General features: G+C 39.0%; 1 protein-coding gene across 5 annotated transcripts in view; it reads left to right on the forward strand.

Moving 5' to 3' along the window:
* The window catches only part of CNKSR2 (connector enhancer of kinase suppressor of Ras 2), a 207202-nt gene that overhangs the window by 19009 nt on the left and 170027 nt on the right, over positions 1-18166 (forward strand). For all 5 annotated transcript variants that reach the window (XM_059839878.1, XM_059839879.1, XM_059839880.1 and 2 more), the window contains exon 2: positions 15838-16001. In XM_059839878.1, coding sequence (XP_059695861.1) covers positions 15838-16001 — 164 coding nt within the window. The remainder of the gene's footprint in view (positions 1-15837; positions 16002-18166) is intronic.

The following is an 18166-nucleotide window of genomic DNA, read 5'->3' on the forward strand; positions in this document are numbered from 1 at the left end:
GGCCAGAGGAATGAGTTTCCTGGACAGTGCTCAGGACGTTATGAAGTCATTGCACATGCTGGGTCAAGGCTTTTACCCGTATTTTCCCCTTGTGCTTTGGAATACTTCATGCTTTGCTTTTTCATAATAATATAATTGGCTTAAAGCATCTGAACAAAATTCTGCACTGACTGACGAATGGTGCACCATAGTGTACTTACCTTTATCTTCAATTAGGTAACCATTCCCTGCCAGTAAACTGATTCACTGATGTGAGAGGAGACAGTGCCTGTATATCTGTCTTGCTTCCTTGCAAATTGTAGATTATGAAACTGGACTACTGAGCAATAATTTAATCAGTGGCATCAGAAGAGCATTAAGCTCCATTAAATGTTGGGTCACCATCAATGTCAGATGAGTATTAAATTATGGCTTGCAACTTAGTTGTACTCATCCAAAAACACAGTGCTTCAGTTCTTGGCAAGCATATAACAGTTTATTATGAAACAGATGCTTCAGAGCTTAACATATGACTGAAGTGTCAAGTTGTATCAAAGATGGTCCCAGCAGTAATGTAGTGCTCAGACTTTGTGAGACACATGTTAACAAATCACTCTCTACCTCAACTATGTGGGTTAAAAGTATTTCATTAACAGCATCTCCTGTTGAATGCTTGGAGGTCAAAGCAGTGCTCTGCCTGCCAAAGACTGGCTTACATAATTCTGTCTGCAAATGGTAGAGGTGCAGTTCTTCTGACAAGGAGGGAGGATCCCTACGGGCTGCTCACAGTTTGAATTTTTATGTAGAACAAACACAATTTTCTATCTGGTTCTAGCGCACCACAACATTGCCAGCTTGGAATTTGGAAGATGTCTTTGATACCTCTTTTGCTAGTGATGGATTTTCCAAGTGAGATCAGTGAGGTGGAACTAGTAATGCCCTTCTGGATTGCTTTGCTAATGTCAGCAGCAGCTCTCATGCAGCAGCTAAATCTTTGAGGCTCTTGTCAGTCTGCTGTACAGCTCCTGCCACTTAGGAAAGCTGCATGCTGCTGGAGATGCTGACCTTGGACCTGTGCAGGGAGAGAGAAGGATGAAAAACGCATGCTTGAATAAAATGTTTTTTTCTGTTCCTGTTTAGGTGGAGAGATTACAGGGTGGAGCTAAAGAAGAGAGGGAGTGGGTTGACCTGGGAGAGTAACAGATGTGCTGAGGATAATTTTTCCTGGTGATGGTGCTGGGAAAGGAATAAATGAGAGTGATGCTGATGTAGGTGGAGCTTACCTGGTCTCTATGCAATCTCTAGGTCGGTGGTAAGATGGGTTCTCCAAACAGGAATCTGAAGGGGATCTCTGTACCCCTCTGCTGAAGATGGTGCTTAGGGTTCTTGCAGCAATTTTGTGTGTGGTTAAGATTTCCTTATCTGATGGTAACCACAAGTTGGCCATGTAGTCTTATGAGCACAATATTGGGGACAGATAGTTAAAGGAGTGTTACAGTTTTTTATTTATTGAGGACTGCATCACTGGTGCTCCGGTGTTGCCAGCTAATTTCTTATTGCTGTGCAGAAACCATAGTACTTTTTTTTTTTTCTTTGTGGCAGTGGACTGCAGATGAAAATGCTGCAGTTTCAGCTGAAAACATGACAACTGGCTAGAAGGCAGTGGTCTTCAGGGACGAGTCTTATTAATTGGCTGCAGGAAGGGCTGCCTGAGGTGATGGAGCAGTGCATTGCAAAACCACTCCAGTCAAAAGTCTCCAGACTGTCCTTCTGCCCTTAGTTTTCACCCTGACATTTGGGGTTCATTTGCTTGTTAAAAAGTACTGTCCCAAAAATCTGCATGTCCTATATTTCTCTTTTCAAAACTCTACCAATAACTTGTTGAAATTTTGATAGTAAGCTATTATTATAAAGCATCAAATATTCTTTCAATTTTTTACTTGTCTACCTATTGCAGGTCTGAAACTGACTGTTATGCAGAGAACCAACTCTGAAGGGAACTTTATTGGAGCAGAACCTGTAATGAGAATTGCACCTTATCTTAGGCATTAGAATTGTAATTTCCTCTCTACCAGAGCTTAACTTCATGCATGCTTTATTATTAAAAGCCCTGTTATTTCTGAAATAGTTCAAGTTAGGAAAGACATTCTAAAAGAACTGAAAGTTTTAAGGTATTACTGTTTCTTAATGGGGGATGAAGTAAAATACAAGCACTAGCATGGATTTGATGCAATGCAAGATCAGAATACAGCTGACAGATACATGGTTGGGTTTTGGAAATGGTGGTGAAGTTTTGTGTTTCATACCTTAGAGAAACACAGATAATGTGTTTCATACTTGGACATTTTTTCTCTTAAAAAAAACCAAACAAACAGAAAAGCACTCCAAGGCTCACTCAGAATGTTATTTTTCAGTGAGCCGGAGGAGTTTGTGGCAGGTAACAGGGATAGTCACTTCTTTCAGTTGTTAGCAACAGGTAGGAGGACATGCAATGTCAGCCAGAACTAATATCAAAATAGCAATTATTAACTCATTCATGTTTTATAAGTACTTGAAATTATATCTGTCCAACCTTCTGTTTCAGGTATGTTTTAAAAGTTAAATATGGAATAAGGAATGCCTCATGCAGTAGAAAAATCAATACATATAAAAAGTCCTATTAAACTCAGCAGAGTGAAAATTCAGGGTTTTTTTCACCTTTTTTGTTTTAGTCTTTCTTTGGTTTTTATTTTCCTGGCTTTTGATTAGGTATGGATGAAGTGCTAACAAAATACATAGGATTTTTATACTGTTGTCTTCTCACTTTTCAATATAAATAATGCTTAAATGGGCAGGAGATAGTGGAGCAAGACCAGGAAGTATACTGCAGTTGGCTCTATCCAGCTAGCACAGGAAACACTAAGCAGCAGTTAACATAAACCTCCTGCTGATGTCTTGTGGAAATGGGCAGGAATATCCATAATCGGTGCACTTTATCCCATGCTGACTAATACAAATATTTAGTTCTACCAGTCAGAGTTATTGCAGAATAAAGGATGAAGATCACAGAAAGGAAAGGCAACCTCAAAATTATGTCAGTGGTAAAATTTCACTCTTTTTGTTTTTTTTTTTTTTTTTTTTTTTTTTTTTTTTTTGTTTTTTTTTTTTTTTTTTTCCTTTTATCTGATAAGCTGTGGCTACAATAAACTAGAGCTGCAGTCCAAGCTCAATGTTGATTGTTTCCCATGCCTTCCACGTGCCTTGGGGCAGGGCTGTTTGTCAGTACAGCTAAGGGAAATGCAGGAGAACACTTTGTCTTGTGCTGCCTTCTGGAGGACTCTGTACAAGTAGAGCTCTCAGTGGCAACATATTTTCTGTGATGTTCCTGGCCTCTTTCTACGTGAATTTCTTGGGAGGGTGAGTGTGGTGTGCATCCTCCACCTCCCCACAGACAATTGTCAGTGTTGCCTGCGAGAGTGGAAAGTGCAGGAATTTCAGGTTATTCATAGGATTTCCCAGCATTAGGCCTCTGAATGGGTGAAGTAAATGTTTGTGTATATATCTGCATTATAAAATGTTAGTAGCACTAAATGACAGCATTTTGCACAAATGTATTTAGTGTGTAATACTATTATTTAACGAATTACCTAATCCTGTCTTTGGGAAGGAAGTTTAGGGATTCATACCATTAATTTAGTGCTATGTAGATAATAGTTAAAAATAAATTGTTATTATTTTTGTGTGTGCACATGTTACTTTCCATGTGAATGTTCATTTCACTTTCCTGGGAATGTAACATTGACAGGACTTGAAAGAGACTAATATGTCGCTGTAGATTAATTCAGTCTTTGAAGGGTCTAATTCCTAGTTACAGCTTTTTGCTCATATGGATAAATGGTACAAGCAAGTGATTATGTAAAATGAGAAACTAAATAAAATGTAGTTTACTTGTCACTTCAACAGATCTTTTTTTAATTTTTATGTATTTACAACATCAGCAAAAGTGACAACATTATTTTGGAAAGTATATTGCTAAAGAAAAACAAAACCCAACAGATATATTTTGCCACAATACAGTTGTCTGGTTTGCATTTCCACTTTACAAGCTTGCAGTCCATGTTGTAGATTTTACATGATGGAATGTATTCTTCACTTCTAATGAGCAAGAGGAAGAGTGGGGAAGAGCACAAATATCAAGTTATCCTTGCCTATTCTCTTCCATAAAGCTCACTGCTTTGGATATAGTTTGAAGCAGATTGTGTTAGCCAAGAAGCTTGAAACCAAAATGTTTTTGCTTCTTAACATATCTGTGCATATGTAATAAAGCTGTATGTACAGGACTGTTTTTAAAGTAATTTGGACATATCCTGTCCAATTATGTCATTGGGGTTCTCTCTTAATTCTGAAATCCTTCCTGAGAGGAGGCAGATAGAGCCAATGAATGCTGCATGATTTTGCTGGTCATGGAAGGAAAGTCAAATGCAAGGAGAGGAAGAGAAATTTGAAGCATAGATAAAGTCATTGTATAAGTACTCCCAACCAAACTTAGCATCTTGTCCCCTGTTGTTCTAGAGAGAGGTTCAATATAAGTGTAGCAAAACTACAGAATTGCTCCCATTGCAAAACAAATTGGTTTGTTTTAACCATTCTGCTGGGCTGTATCAAAACCACAGACCCTCTGTGAAGACATGACCAAATAAATCTTGAAGCCTTATTTGAACCATTAACAGATTTCTCCAGTGGGTGGGAGACTGTAAAGTACAGAGGTAAAGGAAAGCTTTAACAACTGTTGTATTATTTCTTCGGGAACACAGTGTTCCAGCTTGTGCCAAAAGGATGCCTTCTGGCATAATGAATTATTGGCAGCAAAGCTGGTTTTCATGGTGAAAAATTCTAATAAAGACTGTGGAGGGGTAATCTGACTATTTTGCATAATAGCATATCTTAGCCCATTAGGGAGGAAGAAGAGGAGGCCAGTTGTTACTGTCATGTAACAACAACAGTGTATTTCAGGTGGCTGCTCCAGAGCACCCTGTGAAAATGCAAACATGGGAAGGCATTTGAAAGAACAACCAGTACTTATTTACTTACTTGTCTAATGTCAGGGGTGTGCTTGCTTACAGAAACATCTTTTGAATGTCTAACATGTTATTGTTGTTTATTCTCTTTAATATATGATTCAATTATATTTTCCAGAGGTGTGGGATGGTTACTGAGACATTGTATATGAAGTGATGAATATTAGAATTATAGCTTTCCCTTTCTTCTTCAAGACACTCCTACACATATCGAAGTATTTGACCAGTTGTTTTAAGTTACAGATGTTTCTTTGTCATGTGCAGGGGGATGCACAGCTTTTTCTGCCCACAACTCTAAAACCATCCCAGTTCTCACACTGTGCTGAGTTGTGCAAACCCATTCTAAAGAGTTTTGAGCCTGGGAAATGCATGGGCGTTGAGAGAAGGAAAAAGGAATGGGAGGGAGTTCACTCAGAGTTTGAAGAAAATTTCCCTCCTGTCCTGCCTGGTGCATGCTTGCACATTTGATGGCTTTGCACTTTCTGTAGTTGTATGGTGTGAAGCACAGCTGCAGATTATCATGGGAGACAGTGAAAAGCTATGGAAAATAAGGCTTTCATATCTTAAGTCTTGAGGCTGTGTTTCAGACTTAGCCTTTTCTAAACTCTTGAACAAGCCAATACCACACCTATTTAGACAAAACCTGCCATCCTTAGGGAATATGATGGTTGCATTTCAATGCTTACAGTAATTTTAGGGAAATTGATAGTTTGTCATTGTTACTTGGTGCAAAATTGTTTGGGGGCAGGTGCAGCATATTAGTGCAGTTGTGCTCAGAGATGTGCAGCTGTAGCCCAGGGCTTGGACAGATGGAGGGCAGGTTTGCTTTGGTCCTTTCCAGCTCTGGCACTGCTATGTTGGTGGTGTGCTTGAGCCTGTTGGTACTCACTTCAGCCTATTTTAATGTCATCAGTGCTCAGTGCTTGCTAGAGAGATGTGTTGGAGAAGTAACAAAGCCACATGCTGTTATTAGATGGTCAGTTGCTTCTCCTGTGTAAACCAGTGGTTTAGCCTCTTTCTGTGCTGGTACCAGAATATTGTAGGTTAGGGCTTAAGCTGTGTTTTAATCTTATAAAGTTGCTTTGTTCTAGCCCCCAGAAATTCTAAAGTCAGAAGGACACTGCTGAGAAAAACTTTTTGTTGTGCTCATTTATATATTGCTTTTTACTGTATGAGGATCCAAAATTAGTAATAAAGTTACTCCTTATAGGTGGATGTGATAGCAAATTTGTGGGAAGCATCAAATCCCTACAGTGGGAGTGATGCAGACAGCTCTTGTATGAGGAATCATTTTAGGGAAGAAAAATTGCAGCATTTGAAATTTTAACATTTAATGAAATACAAATCAAATGGGTGTTAAATAATGGTATTTAGATCCCTAATTTTATAGTGTTGGTTGAAAAATCCCTATATGCTAAGATAGTTGCAGTGTATTCTAGTTTATTGGTGATAATTGGAGCAGAAATATGATACTTTGAGGAAGAAATAAACATTGATTGGACCCAAGGAGATTTCCCTTTCCTGAGGTACTCTGCAAACTAGAGTACACGTGAAAAAATGGGAGAATGATTGTGAGAATATGCAAACTGCAATGTGAAACAGAGTGGAAATGAAAGTAGCTGTTGAGGGATTTGCCTTTATTAACTAGCCAGCGTGAATTTCTTTGGAAAAGAGAAGTATATTGAGCTTCTTGGGTCAGGGCCATGTCTCCTTGTATGTTACTTTGTTCAGTCTCTAGCATTGTGGGACCCTGAATAAGGCTAGACTGGCTGGATTCTTAAAAATCATAAGCCTGGATCATAAAAATATATTACTACATGTAAAGTGCCAATGTCACTTTGGCCTCTTGCTTTTGCAAAGCTTTGATGGTACATTCCTGTTGTCAATTCTGCTCCAAAAATCATAAGGGCATAGACTTAAGTAAGAAAAAATAATGTGATTTCCTCTTTGAAGTTTTAGGGGACTATTTCATTCAGTCTTTATAGTCTTATAATCTTAATGCTTGGATAACTTTTTGGAGAACTTCTGGTTTTGGATCAGTTATTTCTGAGATGCCTCTCCTCTTGGACTGAAATTCTAACCTTGAAGTTAAAAAGCTGTCATTTTATACATTTTGCTATAAAAGTGAATGCACACTTTCTCATCCCAGCCCCACTGGGGCTGTCCTCGGCCCCTGCAGTTAGGTGTTGTGATTATCAGGAGTAAGTGAATGTGTTCCTTTCATTTTGCTTCATTTCAGGGATTCCTGATATTTAATAATGCTGTGGGTTGTTTGGCTCCTCTGCCTTCCACTGTCAAAGAGATTTCTGCTGCCATTATCAGCTACACAAACTTTTCAGCACACTTCAGCAATTCTCATGTGTAAAGGCCACAGCTGTAGTTGAACAATGTGCTCATTGTAATCCAATAATAAAAGTCCTAAATATAACAATAATTATAACCCCTTACATTGAGAACAATATTGATAATCAGGGATATTAATCCTTGAATTTCATAGAAATAAAGCTCGACAGTGGTTGATGCAGTGTTATCCGTGTTTTAAGGTTTAAAATACTTTGCAAAACTAGTATGTAGTTGTGTAAAGATTTGGCTTTGCTATACAGATGGGCATAATGGAAGCAAAAAGTACACAGAGAAACAGAAATGATTACATTTACGGACAGCTAAACAGAGTGCTGTGGATATTATTCTTGTAATTAACGAGTCTAGCTTGCCATAATAAGCTCTGATTATAAGTAGTCTAAACTGATTTTATTAAAATAAGCCCTGTTGGACACAGCACCCCATTTGGTTTTGTGTATCTTTAAGTCATGCTTATAAATAGTTCTACATGTACATTTTTGGTTTCTCTTGTCTCCTTTAGTTTTGTTTTTTCAATTGAACATTTTTAAATTGGTCAGTGTGAAGTTCTTTGTAAAGTAGAGCTTTTGATGAGACGTGTGATCCGCACAGTCTTGATATTTCTCTGATTTTCAGATGAACAAAATTGCCATTTATTGCCAACATGGTCATACAATTAATATATCCATGTCTTGTAAGAGGGCAGTCCCAAAAAGAGAGTGCATCTGTAGGCATAGAAATAAGAGATCCTTCCCAGCTGGATTCCTTGAGCAGGATTTAGTTTTTAGTTGCAGAATTCATAGTGACTTGAGACAGTACATCTTTCATCTCAGGCTTCTGTTTTGATCTGTTGCTGTCACAGAGACACTCTGACTCCCAGGTTCTTGGCCAGTGTCATTCCATCTCCTTGTTTGATTGTGCTTTCCACTGACCAACCACAGGTCCTTCTCCTGGCAAGGACCTTAAGAACAAGTCAAGAGAGGTTGAGTTTGAATTATGTTGCTGCTTTTCATGGTCACATCTCTCTTTTGCATTCTTCATTTTACAAACTTAACATGCTTTTCTAGATGAAGTAGTATATACCCAGTGGGTATAAAGTGGGTTTTTTAATTGTGTTTCTCTTTCATTATTTAAAATAGTAGTTTTTAGTTAGCAGTACCTTTCAGCTAATGTTTTGACTAAACACTTGAAAATTCCTAGTAAAAAATACATTTAAACTAAACTGCACATAGAAAACATGTAATCTTATACTATATTCTATGAATACACATTGTGCTTGAAGGAATAATTATTTGGACGTTCTTGGTAATTTTTAATGTTTCTCTTTAGTGCTTTTGGAATTTTGTTTTACTCTGCTATGTCATAGAGAGGGAGAGGAGGGAGTGAGAGCCAGAATAATTTTACAGAGTGAAGAACATATCTGTTCCCATATCTGAAGAACAGATATGTTTTGCAGTTAGAGGGCTTTCACCTGAAATTACAGATAAACAGTGCATAAACTGATTGTCCACCTCTTTTGCAAGTACTGCTGTAATCCAGGCATTTGGCAATTATTTTTTTCATTAATCCAGTACCCATTCCTTAATCATCCTGCAATTAATGTGCTGGGGTTTTTTTTCCAGTTTCAAATGTATCATAATGTTTTTTCAGTCTGTACTGAAAGCTGCTTCTGGTGGTTCATGGAACATCCTTCCTCAGTGCTCCTCTGGGATGGGGCATTACTTTTTTGCAGCTATCATGTTCACAGTAGGCATTTGCCATCCACGGCACTTAAAACATTCCGTTCTTTGCACTGTCTTCTGGCACTAATAACTGTGACATCTGTTTGTCACATATGAAGCCCAGGAGGTGCTGAAGACCCTGATGCAGTGAGCATCCCTTCTGTGGGCAGAGGAAAATTATCTTTGCCTCTCAGGTGGGAGGCGGCTGGCTTGGCTCGCCCCTGCTTTCTGTGGTGACATTGGGACTGAGGGGCATGGAGAGTTTCCAAATACCCATCTCCCATGTACAGATTGTGGGAAAAACTGGCCTTTCCTGGTCTTGCCTCTCATCTTTTGGTTCTGGGAAGAAAATGTGAGCAGGGATAATTGCCTGCTGTGACCTGCCAGCCGTGTCTGTGCCCAGGAACAGCTCTCTTGGTGGAAGGGGAAGAGAGGAAGTAGTTTTCTGCTTGGTTGCCTTGCTCTTTGGCATTACTAAAGCTTATACTTTTGTACAATTAAAGTGAATAGACTAATAGCCTATCAGTCCTGGATTAGTAAAGCCTAGATGCAAATGCATATATCATAGCAAAAATTTTTAACTTAGCAGGAACTCGGTTGAATTTTCAAGTTCGAAACATATGTAGACTGATGTGCAGTCTCAAAGGTTGTCAGTCCTTAAGAATACTTGGCTTAAATTTAATGGTGAGCAGGGTTAAAACAACTGTAACTTTTGAGAGGTCATTTCCATCATTCTAGTTTAGGTAAAAGCATTGCAAATAATAGTTTGCAATATGGAAAGTATTGGGATAGTGCTACATATATACACACACAGTTTATATTACATTCTAGCTTACTTTTCTTTTTCATGGCTTGGTAAATTCTGTGCTGCAGTCCATTACTTGAATTTTTATTTGTAAAGGTATAAAAGCTGATGGAGTTCAGGTACTCCTTTTGTTCAGATTGAAAGATAAATTTGTTTGCCTTATATTTAAAGAAAAAAGAAAAGCCCTAGACATTTCATTTTGTTTCTGGTTTGTTTGTTTGTTTTTTTTTTTTTAGTAAAGCTGTGTACTTTTCCTTCCCATGCAAAATTATTCCATGGATTATTTGTATGTTACTGCTTTTCAGTAAATGCTGTGTTTACAGAACAAGGGGTTGCTCAGGGAAGTTGTCAGTTTGTGTCCTCACTCTGATATACCAGGGGAGTAGAAAAATATACTCCCTTGTCAAAGTTTCAAGTATGATAATTAAACCTGTAATGTTTGTCATCTTTTCCTTAACCCAAACTGAAAAGGTGGCTGATAAGGACAGAAGGTCTGTTATTTCCACTGTTGTTTCCCAACCTTGAAGAAAAACTATTTTACTGCCAATTTGGGGAAGGATATTCTACCTAGTTGCCTCTGTTTTTAGAACTGTATCTGAGCAGCTGATTTTATTCAGATCTAGCCATAGAAAGAGCCTTTTAAAATATTTTTTAGTCTCTTAGAGGTGGAAGAAAAGACTGAACTGCTTGCAGAGGAGGAGCAGACTGAGATCAGAACCTCAAATATATTTCATGGAGAGACTTATTTGAGTTTCAGTTACCACAGATGTGCATAACATGTAGTGGCAGTGAATTACTGGGCAGTTTGTTGGTTAGCTTGTTTCAAAAGATGACCTGTTACATCAAAATAAGACAATTTCTCAGAATGATCATGAAGTTATTAGTTAGGAGACTGTCACCATGGAGGTTTTCTCTGGAGGGTCATAATGGATCTTGCAGTCTTATTCCAGAAAATCATATGAATAAGAAAATAAAATTAAACCTTTCTTGATCACTTTCTGTGATGCTCTTGTATTAAAAGGAATTAATTACGTAGAAATCTGTCTGATTTGCATCTGTGAACTGTTAAAAATAGTTAATAGTTTGAACTCTGAATAAACCCATGCAAGGTAGAACTCAATGACAGAGTTGGGAAAAAAAAAACCAGCTCCAGTATGTTCTGCTTGCAAGAGAAATTTTTCTAGATAAGTGTTTGGGTTTTTTTTTTTTTGGTTTGTTTTTTAATTTAAAGCATTGAGTCTTCTGTACAGTTTTTTTTTTTGGAGGAGCATTTTTTACTTTCTTGCTGGTATTAATGTATTTAATCCCACAAGTGAGGTAGAGCTCGCTTGAGATTAAATGTTGTTTCTTTTCTGTCAGTGCCCAGAATGGTCCATCTGTGTACACAGCACCTCAGGTATACACCAGCTAACAAAGATGGGCAGTGTATTAATTAACATCTTCATTGCTCTTGAAGGCGTGAATCAAACAGGCCAGGTAATGAGTCTGTAATGGGTCTGGACAGCATTCAGACTCCATGGTTGATAAGCTCAGGTGAAAAGCATGTGGGGCAGGGTAGTTAACATCATTGGAGGTCTGTGTTCTTGCTGGAACTCAAGACCAGGGATCTTTCAAGGAAAAAAAGGTCACAGAATATGGCTTTCTTTAAAGAGTAGGTTTAAAAGGAAGACAACTATCATCGTACCATTTAAGAGGACGAGTGTCATACTTTACCTCTCTTACTACTAAAACCCCTGTGCCTTTACATATGCTTGAAAAATCTTACAGTTATTTTGGGTGAGGAACAGAGTTGTTGAATATAAGACTATTATTTGTATATTGACACTACAAAATCTGGCTTTTATATGCTCTGGTCCCTTACACATCCAGAACAGAATCATGAACCTGGCTTTTGGACTGAGGCCACTTCTTGAAATATCCAGGAGTGCTGGGTGCACTGCAGTCTTAATCTCACCCATGGCCAGGAACAGGGAGTAGTGCATCAAACTGAGTTATTTGCTGGAATTGCTGTGGTATGGAGGTTGGGTGACATTCTCTCATATGACAGAGGGGAAGAAGCAGAGCAGCCCTTGGCAGCTAGAAAAATTGCTAACTACATTGAGGTTGGGTGGATTTTGGACTTGCAGGAAATTAGGAGAAGACAGTACTCTTTAGTTGTTATTTTCATTTAGCTTCCTCTCCAGGCACCTGGTGTTTTTGGTACATCTTGTCCTGTCCCATGTTAATGGTATCATCAGCTGGGAATGCTCATTCCGTGCAGCTCCCCTCCTGTTGATTTGAAGGCAGCAGTGGCTGTCTGGATGTGTTGTGGCTTTGGGGGCAAAAGGTGTGGGAGAGGAATGCTGTCCTTTTTGTATTATTATTATCATCATCATTATTGTCATCATAATCATCTGTGCACAGTTTTGTTTACAAAAAGAAGAGTTGTTCTTTAATTCAGAAATAGAATGACTGAAATAAATTACTTTAAAAGGATGTTTAGGGAATAAGGAGACATATTTGTGGCAAGCTATTCTGAAAACGTCATCCAGTATATGGTTAAATTATTTTGTTGTTTCCTGGCTGTAATTTTTACAAAATTGGTGAGTCAAACAATTGTCAGTAATATTTTTGTTCTCTTAAATTTTTTTCTCACCCTGTAGGAACTACATGCATCCATCTAGATTACATCTGAATGACAAAAATACTTAGGTAGCAGGAGGAGGAAGAGTAATGCCTTTACGTAGAACAATCTGTCAGTAACTGTTTATTATGCGCATCTGTCATGTCTTATTCTGGATTTGTGTTGCTAGTTCCTTAACTGGTAATTCATTTTTTGATACCTGATGACGTTGATTAATTAATGTTATTCAGCAGTCTATGTAACCAATGTGGGTCTTAAGTTCAGGAAGAGCAGAAGTACACTGAGTCCCTCATCCAGATTATCAATATTTTAAAATGGACTGGCCTCAACAGAGAACCCCAAGGAACATCACTTGTGACCAGCCCCCATCTGGATTAACTCCATTCACCACCACTCCTGGAGCCCAGTCATCCAGCCAGTTTTATACCCAGCCAAGAGTACACCCATCCAAGCCATGAACTGCCAGTTTTTCCAGGAAAATGCTGTGGGAGATGATGTCAAAGACTCTTCTGAAGTCTGTGTAGACAAATACCACAGCTTTTTCCTCATTTACTAAGGGGGTCACTCTGTCACAGAAGGAGCTCAGACTGGTCAAACAGAACATGCTTTTCTAAATCCATGCTGGCTGGGCCTGATCTCCCAGGTGTCCTGTGTGTGCCGTGTGATTGCACTCAGGAAGAGCTGCTCCATGACCTTTCCTGGCATGAGTTCAGACTGAAAAGTTTGTGGTTGCCTAAATCCTCCTTCCAGCACTTCTTGGAGCTGGACATCACATTTGCTGGTCTGCAGTCAACTGGAACCTCTCCAGTTAGCCAGGGCTGCTGGCATTTGGTGGAAAGTGGCTCAGTGAGCAGTTGCATCAGCTCCCTCCGTACCCTTGGGTGGATCCCACCCAGCCCACAGACTTTTTTGTGTTTAAGTAATGTAATAGGTCACTGACCATTTCCCCTTGGATTATGGAGGCTTCATTCTGCTCCCCATCCCTGTCTTCTAGCTCGGGAGACTGAGTCCCTGGAGAACAACTGGTCTTGTTACTCAAGGCTGAGGCAGAGAAGACATCAATTACCTTAGTCTTTTCTTCATTCTTCCCTATTGTGTTTCCCCCCCACATCTAATAAAGGTGGAAGAGTCTCTGTGGCTCTCCTTTGGTTGTTAATGTATTTATAGAAACACTTATTTTTTCTCTTATGGCACTGGCCCAAATAAGTTCTAGTTGGTCTATCTTATTTTCTTCCTGTATAACCTCATGATATCCCTGTAGTCCTCCTGAGTTTCCTGCCCCTTCTGTAAAAGTTATAAACTCTCTTTTTTTTCCTGAGTTCCAGTTAAAGCTTTCTGTTCAGCCAGGCTGGTCTTCTTTCCTGACAGCTCAATTTTCACCCTGTCACAGAATCACGGAATAGTGATTAGGCCCACAAGGATCGAGTCCAGCTCTTAAGAGAATGGTCTGTACAAGGATCAACCCCTCTCCCAGCTTTGGTGCCTGTTAGCATCATGCTCTGACCAGCTGAGCTGATCTAAGCAGCTGCCTGTGGAGGGGGCCTCTCCTGCCCTTTAAGATTTCTTTCCTAAAGAATGAGTTGAGCAACTTTTTGATTGGAAAAGGCAGTGAAATGAAGGCAATAGCTTCAAGTGCTTGATTAACCTGGACCTTTAAGTAGCTGTGTTTTGGAGCAGAAAATCAGGCAGCAGGCTCTGGAAGGACATGGTTGAAGTCTGCTGGAACTGGGGACTTTCTCCTGTATCTTGAGACTGGAGCACTTATTTTACAGCATGTTTGTGTGTGGTTTGGTTTTAGTGTGTGAATTCTAGAGGTTAAAGCCCTATGAATTTTCTGTTGGTATAGCATGGACAGAGTGTGGGTGACTCCTGCCTGAAGGCTGAGCCAGGAACCACAGGCTGGCCTGCTACTGGGGCATCCCTGCCTGCAGCACCAACATGTTCCTCATGTGAGTCTCTTCTGGGGTGTGGCTACACCCTGAAAGGCATGAATGAGAACCAAAAATGCAACAAAACCAGTTTCTGAGAAGCTTTATGCTGTGTACCAGGGCTCTTACAGTATTACTGGGGCTCAGCAGTCAGATCAATCTTTTATCTTCCATGTATCTTCAGATTTTTCAGATATTTTGATTAGCAAGTAAGAACGTTCTTGGTTTCTTCCAGTCTAATGGGCAGATGTCTTTTCACTATTAGGGATTGTTTGAAGACATTTTTCAGAAAGGTTGTATCTCTCAAGAATCAGCAGGATTAATGCATTCAGAGTTTGTCAAGTCCTGTTGCTTGGTAGCAGTCATGTTGATCCATTGGAAAGTATTCAGACAGAAATGTTAAATGGACCCCTAAATACCCAAGAGTCTTACTTATCCCCTTGGTACATGAGTGCACATGCTGCAGAGCTTCCCTATACTGCCTGGCTCTCTTGGGCAAAGATTGATGGGCCAGAGATGTGTGATGGATTCTCTCACAATCTGCAGAGCTCTTTGCTCCAGGTGAATGTGTGGCCAGCTGCATGTCATTGACTCATAATCAAACTGAAAAGATAGAATATGGATGCCCCCCAAAGCAGGACCTCTACAATGCTGCATTCAGCCATTCCTGAGCAAATGTGTGCATGACTTTCAGCCATGTTTTTTGGCACAATGGGCCTGTTTCTACTTGCTGTTTACTCTCTTCTGAGAAGTGCAGCCAGGTCTTGGTTTGAGTGGATTTTCATGCTCATTTGTGTACTGTCGCTCCTTGCAGGTCACTTTGCTGTACATTGAGCTAGATCTGCTGCTGCACTTGAGGCCCAGTTTTTGCATTTGCAGTGCAGTGCATTTTTTGTTCTCAGCTCTTTGCAGCTTTTTTTTGAGGCTGGCATGATCTGTGAGCTTTCAGGTGTCTCAGCAATATGTGAGTGACCCTGGAGTAGGAGAGACGCTGTGGTGTGGCACTGCCACTTTGTGTTTGCCTGTGTGTTCCATTGTTCCCTTTTCTCCTCTTCCCTTCCAGATGTGATGGAGGCATCCCTAGCATACCTGTTATTAGGGGCTGCTAGATTGACATTCATAGCACAGTAAACTACAAGAATTCTGGGCTTTGTTCAGGGTTTGGGAGCAGTTGGTATCATCCACAGGTAAAAAAGCCATGGCTGTTGTAGCTCTTCAAATCGTAAAGTTTCTGGGTAACAAAATTTTTTTTAATGTTAAAATACTTCTCTTAAAGATAGGGCAAGAATCTTCTTCTGGCTTAATTTTTGGCCAGTTTTATTTCCTACTAGGGTACAAAATATTGCTAACTTTTGTCTTCCCTCCTTCTTTCATTTTGTTGCAGGTCTTGATGATTGCCTGCAGCAATATATAAAGAACTTTGAGAGAGAGAAGATTAGTGGTGACCAGCTATTACGAATTACTCATCAGGAACTGGAAGATCTTGGAGTCACACGAATTGGCCATCAGGAGCTTATCTTGGAAGCAGTAGACTTGCTCTGTGCACTGGTAAACTTCCTGGGGCAAATGGGGAGGGGTGAACAGTGTTCACATATTCACACTTCCTGTACTCAAATTGTTAGTCCTAAAGACTTATCTAAGCAGCTCAAGAAACTCCTGATTTGTAATGTGTGAACAGTTTAGCATTTTAAACCAGGGGCAAGATAAAGGGAAAAAAATCTATTGATAGAGTGATGTTTTTTAAATAAACTCGTATCAGAGATTTAGGGCTTGCATCTTTGTCTTTAGAGAATAAAAGTTTATCTGAAATCACTAGTTTCTAGAGAAACTAGACTCTGTTTGGTTTTGAATGTAAAATAATTATATATGTGAATGGTGTAATTGAGTGTTGGTTGCCCTTTACAAACAAAATGTTCTGATATTAACCATGTCATTCTTCACTGGTCCTTTCATGCAAATTGTTTTAGATGATTTTTGAGCCTGATGAAACAGAGCTGCTTGTATTTCACAGTTGAAAGGATTAAATACTGAAGTAATTATCTTATGTATAAATAATATATAAATTTTTGATAGGGCATAGGGAAGGATTTTTGTAATGGTCTTTTCAGTCAGGTCATGTCGTGCATAACTAGGATTATCTGCTCAGCAAGGGTTGTGGTGCTGACTTCACCCTCCTTATGAACTTCTAGTGTGTGTCTGTAAAGATTAGTGATAGATTGGGCACGCAGCATTCTCCACTGTGGAAAGGATTGTGAATAGCTCTGTTAAGATGTACTTCACTGCCTAAGGTGCTGTTTTGTGGGTTTTTAGTACATGCTATTCTTCAAGCCTCAGAAGGAGCTTTTAAGAAAGCTGAATCCTGGGAGAGGCAATCAAAGACCGTAGGCTGAAAGGCTCTTCAGAAGGGCTTGTTGGTTCTCCATATGCAGCAGCTTTTCTGAACACCCTGTTGTTACATTTTTGGGGTATTGTGAAGTGTAATGAAAAGGAAAGAGTGAAAAAAAATAAAACATAATGCAAAAAAAGTTTAAAAAAGGAGAAAGCTTTTTCATACAGGAAAACATTTGATTTTAAACACAGGTTATCTTCAGTAGAATACAGTTTCTAGTAGCATTGCAGTGTGAGTCAGTGCAATAAGTTAACTCATCAATTTGTTTTTTAAATAGGGAAGTTGCAATCTTTAAAAAATGCTACTGATATAGAAGGGGACATAAAGAGTTATTCACAAAGTACTTTTCTTATCAGACAGTGCAAAAGAAAACAAGAAAGTAAATACTTCAGTTAACTGAGAAGGATAAAGTCTAAGTTGGGGGGGGCACCAATGACCGTTTTTCCCAGTCACACAGAGAAACAGATTGTGGCTCTTTGAAAAATAAATTACTGTTAAGGGAAAAAAACCTTTGTTTGTTAGCTGAAATTTCTTTTTTCTTTGGTATGTAATTACAGATATAATCTTCAGACAAGCAAACACAACTTGTCTTTGTAGCTCCTTTATCTTAGGCAAAAGTATATAGAACTAAGTTGAATATAAAATAAGAACTTTCTAGCAAAGGCTAAGCCTGCATCTTAAATGCATGCAGCAAGAGACTCTGTTCTTGGTTCTTGTTGCACATACAGTATTGTCTGCTTTTCTGAGTTTGTCTTAGAGAAGATTGCTAAAACACAGTGGCATGAGTTCAGATCGCAGCTTCTAATTTAAGATGAGGTTTTTGCAGTCTCACAATTGGATCCCCATGGCTCCTTGGGGATGCTAAATGTTATTGTTACATTGATTTTAGTGAACTTAATTTGAATTTATTGTTTACCAATCAGATAAACCTCTTAGGAAATTTAATTCAGAGGCAATCCATTTGGCTGGACTGGTCCTATGCTTACAGGCTTTTCTTTTTTTATTGCATCTGTGAGTGTCTGTCCTGGGTAGGGCTTGTCTTTTCTTCTGATTTGACTTTATTATTAGCTGTATTGTTTAGAAGGACATTAAGCCTATGACTCTCCGATATAGGATAACTGCTAATTCAGATAGTGGCTATGCTTTTTTTTTTTTAATTATCTGATCTTTTTGTTTTTGTTTTTGTTTCATAGGAGTGTGACAGAGGTTTCATGATAGAACTTAGCATGAGTTACAAATACATGATCCAAAAGAGTTAACATCTCTTTGGATGCTGGAGAAGATGGATGGTATGATGGGCTATGAATAGTAAAGTTAATTATGC

This window comes from Haemorhous mexicanus, chromosome 2 (genome assembly GCF_027477595.1).
Source record: "Haemorhous mexicanus isolate bHaeMex1 chromosome 2, bHaeMex1.pri, whole genome shotgun sequence".
In the NCBI taxonomy this organism is placed as follows: domain Eukaryota; kingdom Metazoa; phylum Chordata; class Aves; order Passeriformes; family Fringillidae; genus Haemorhous; species Haemorhous mexicanus.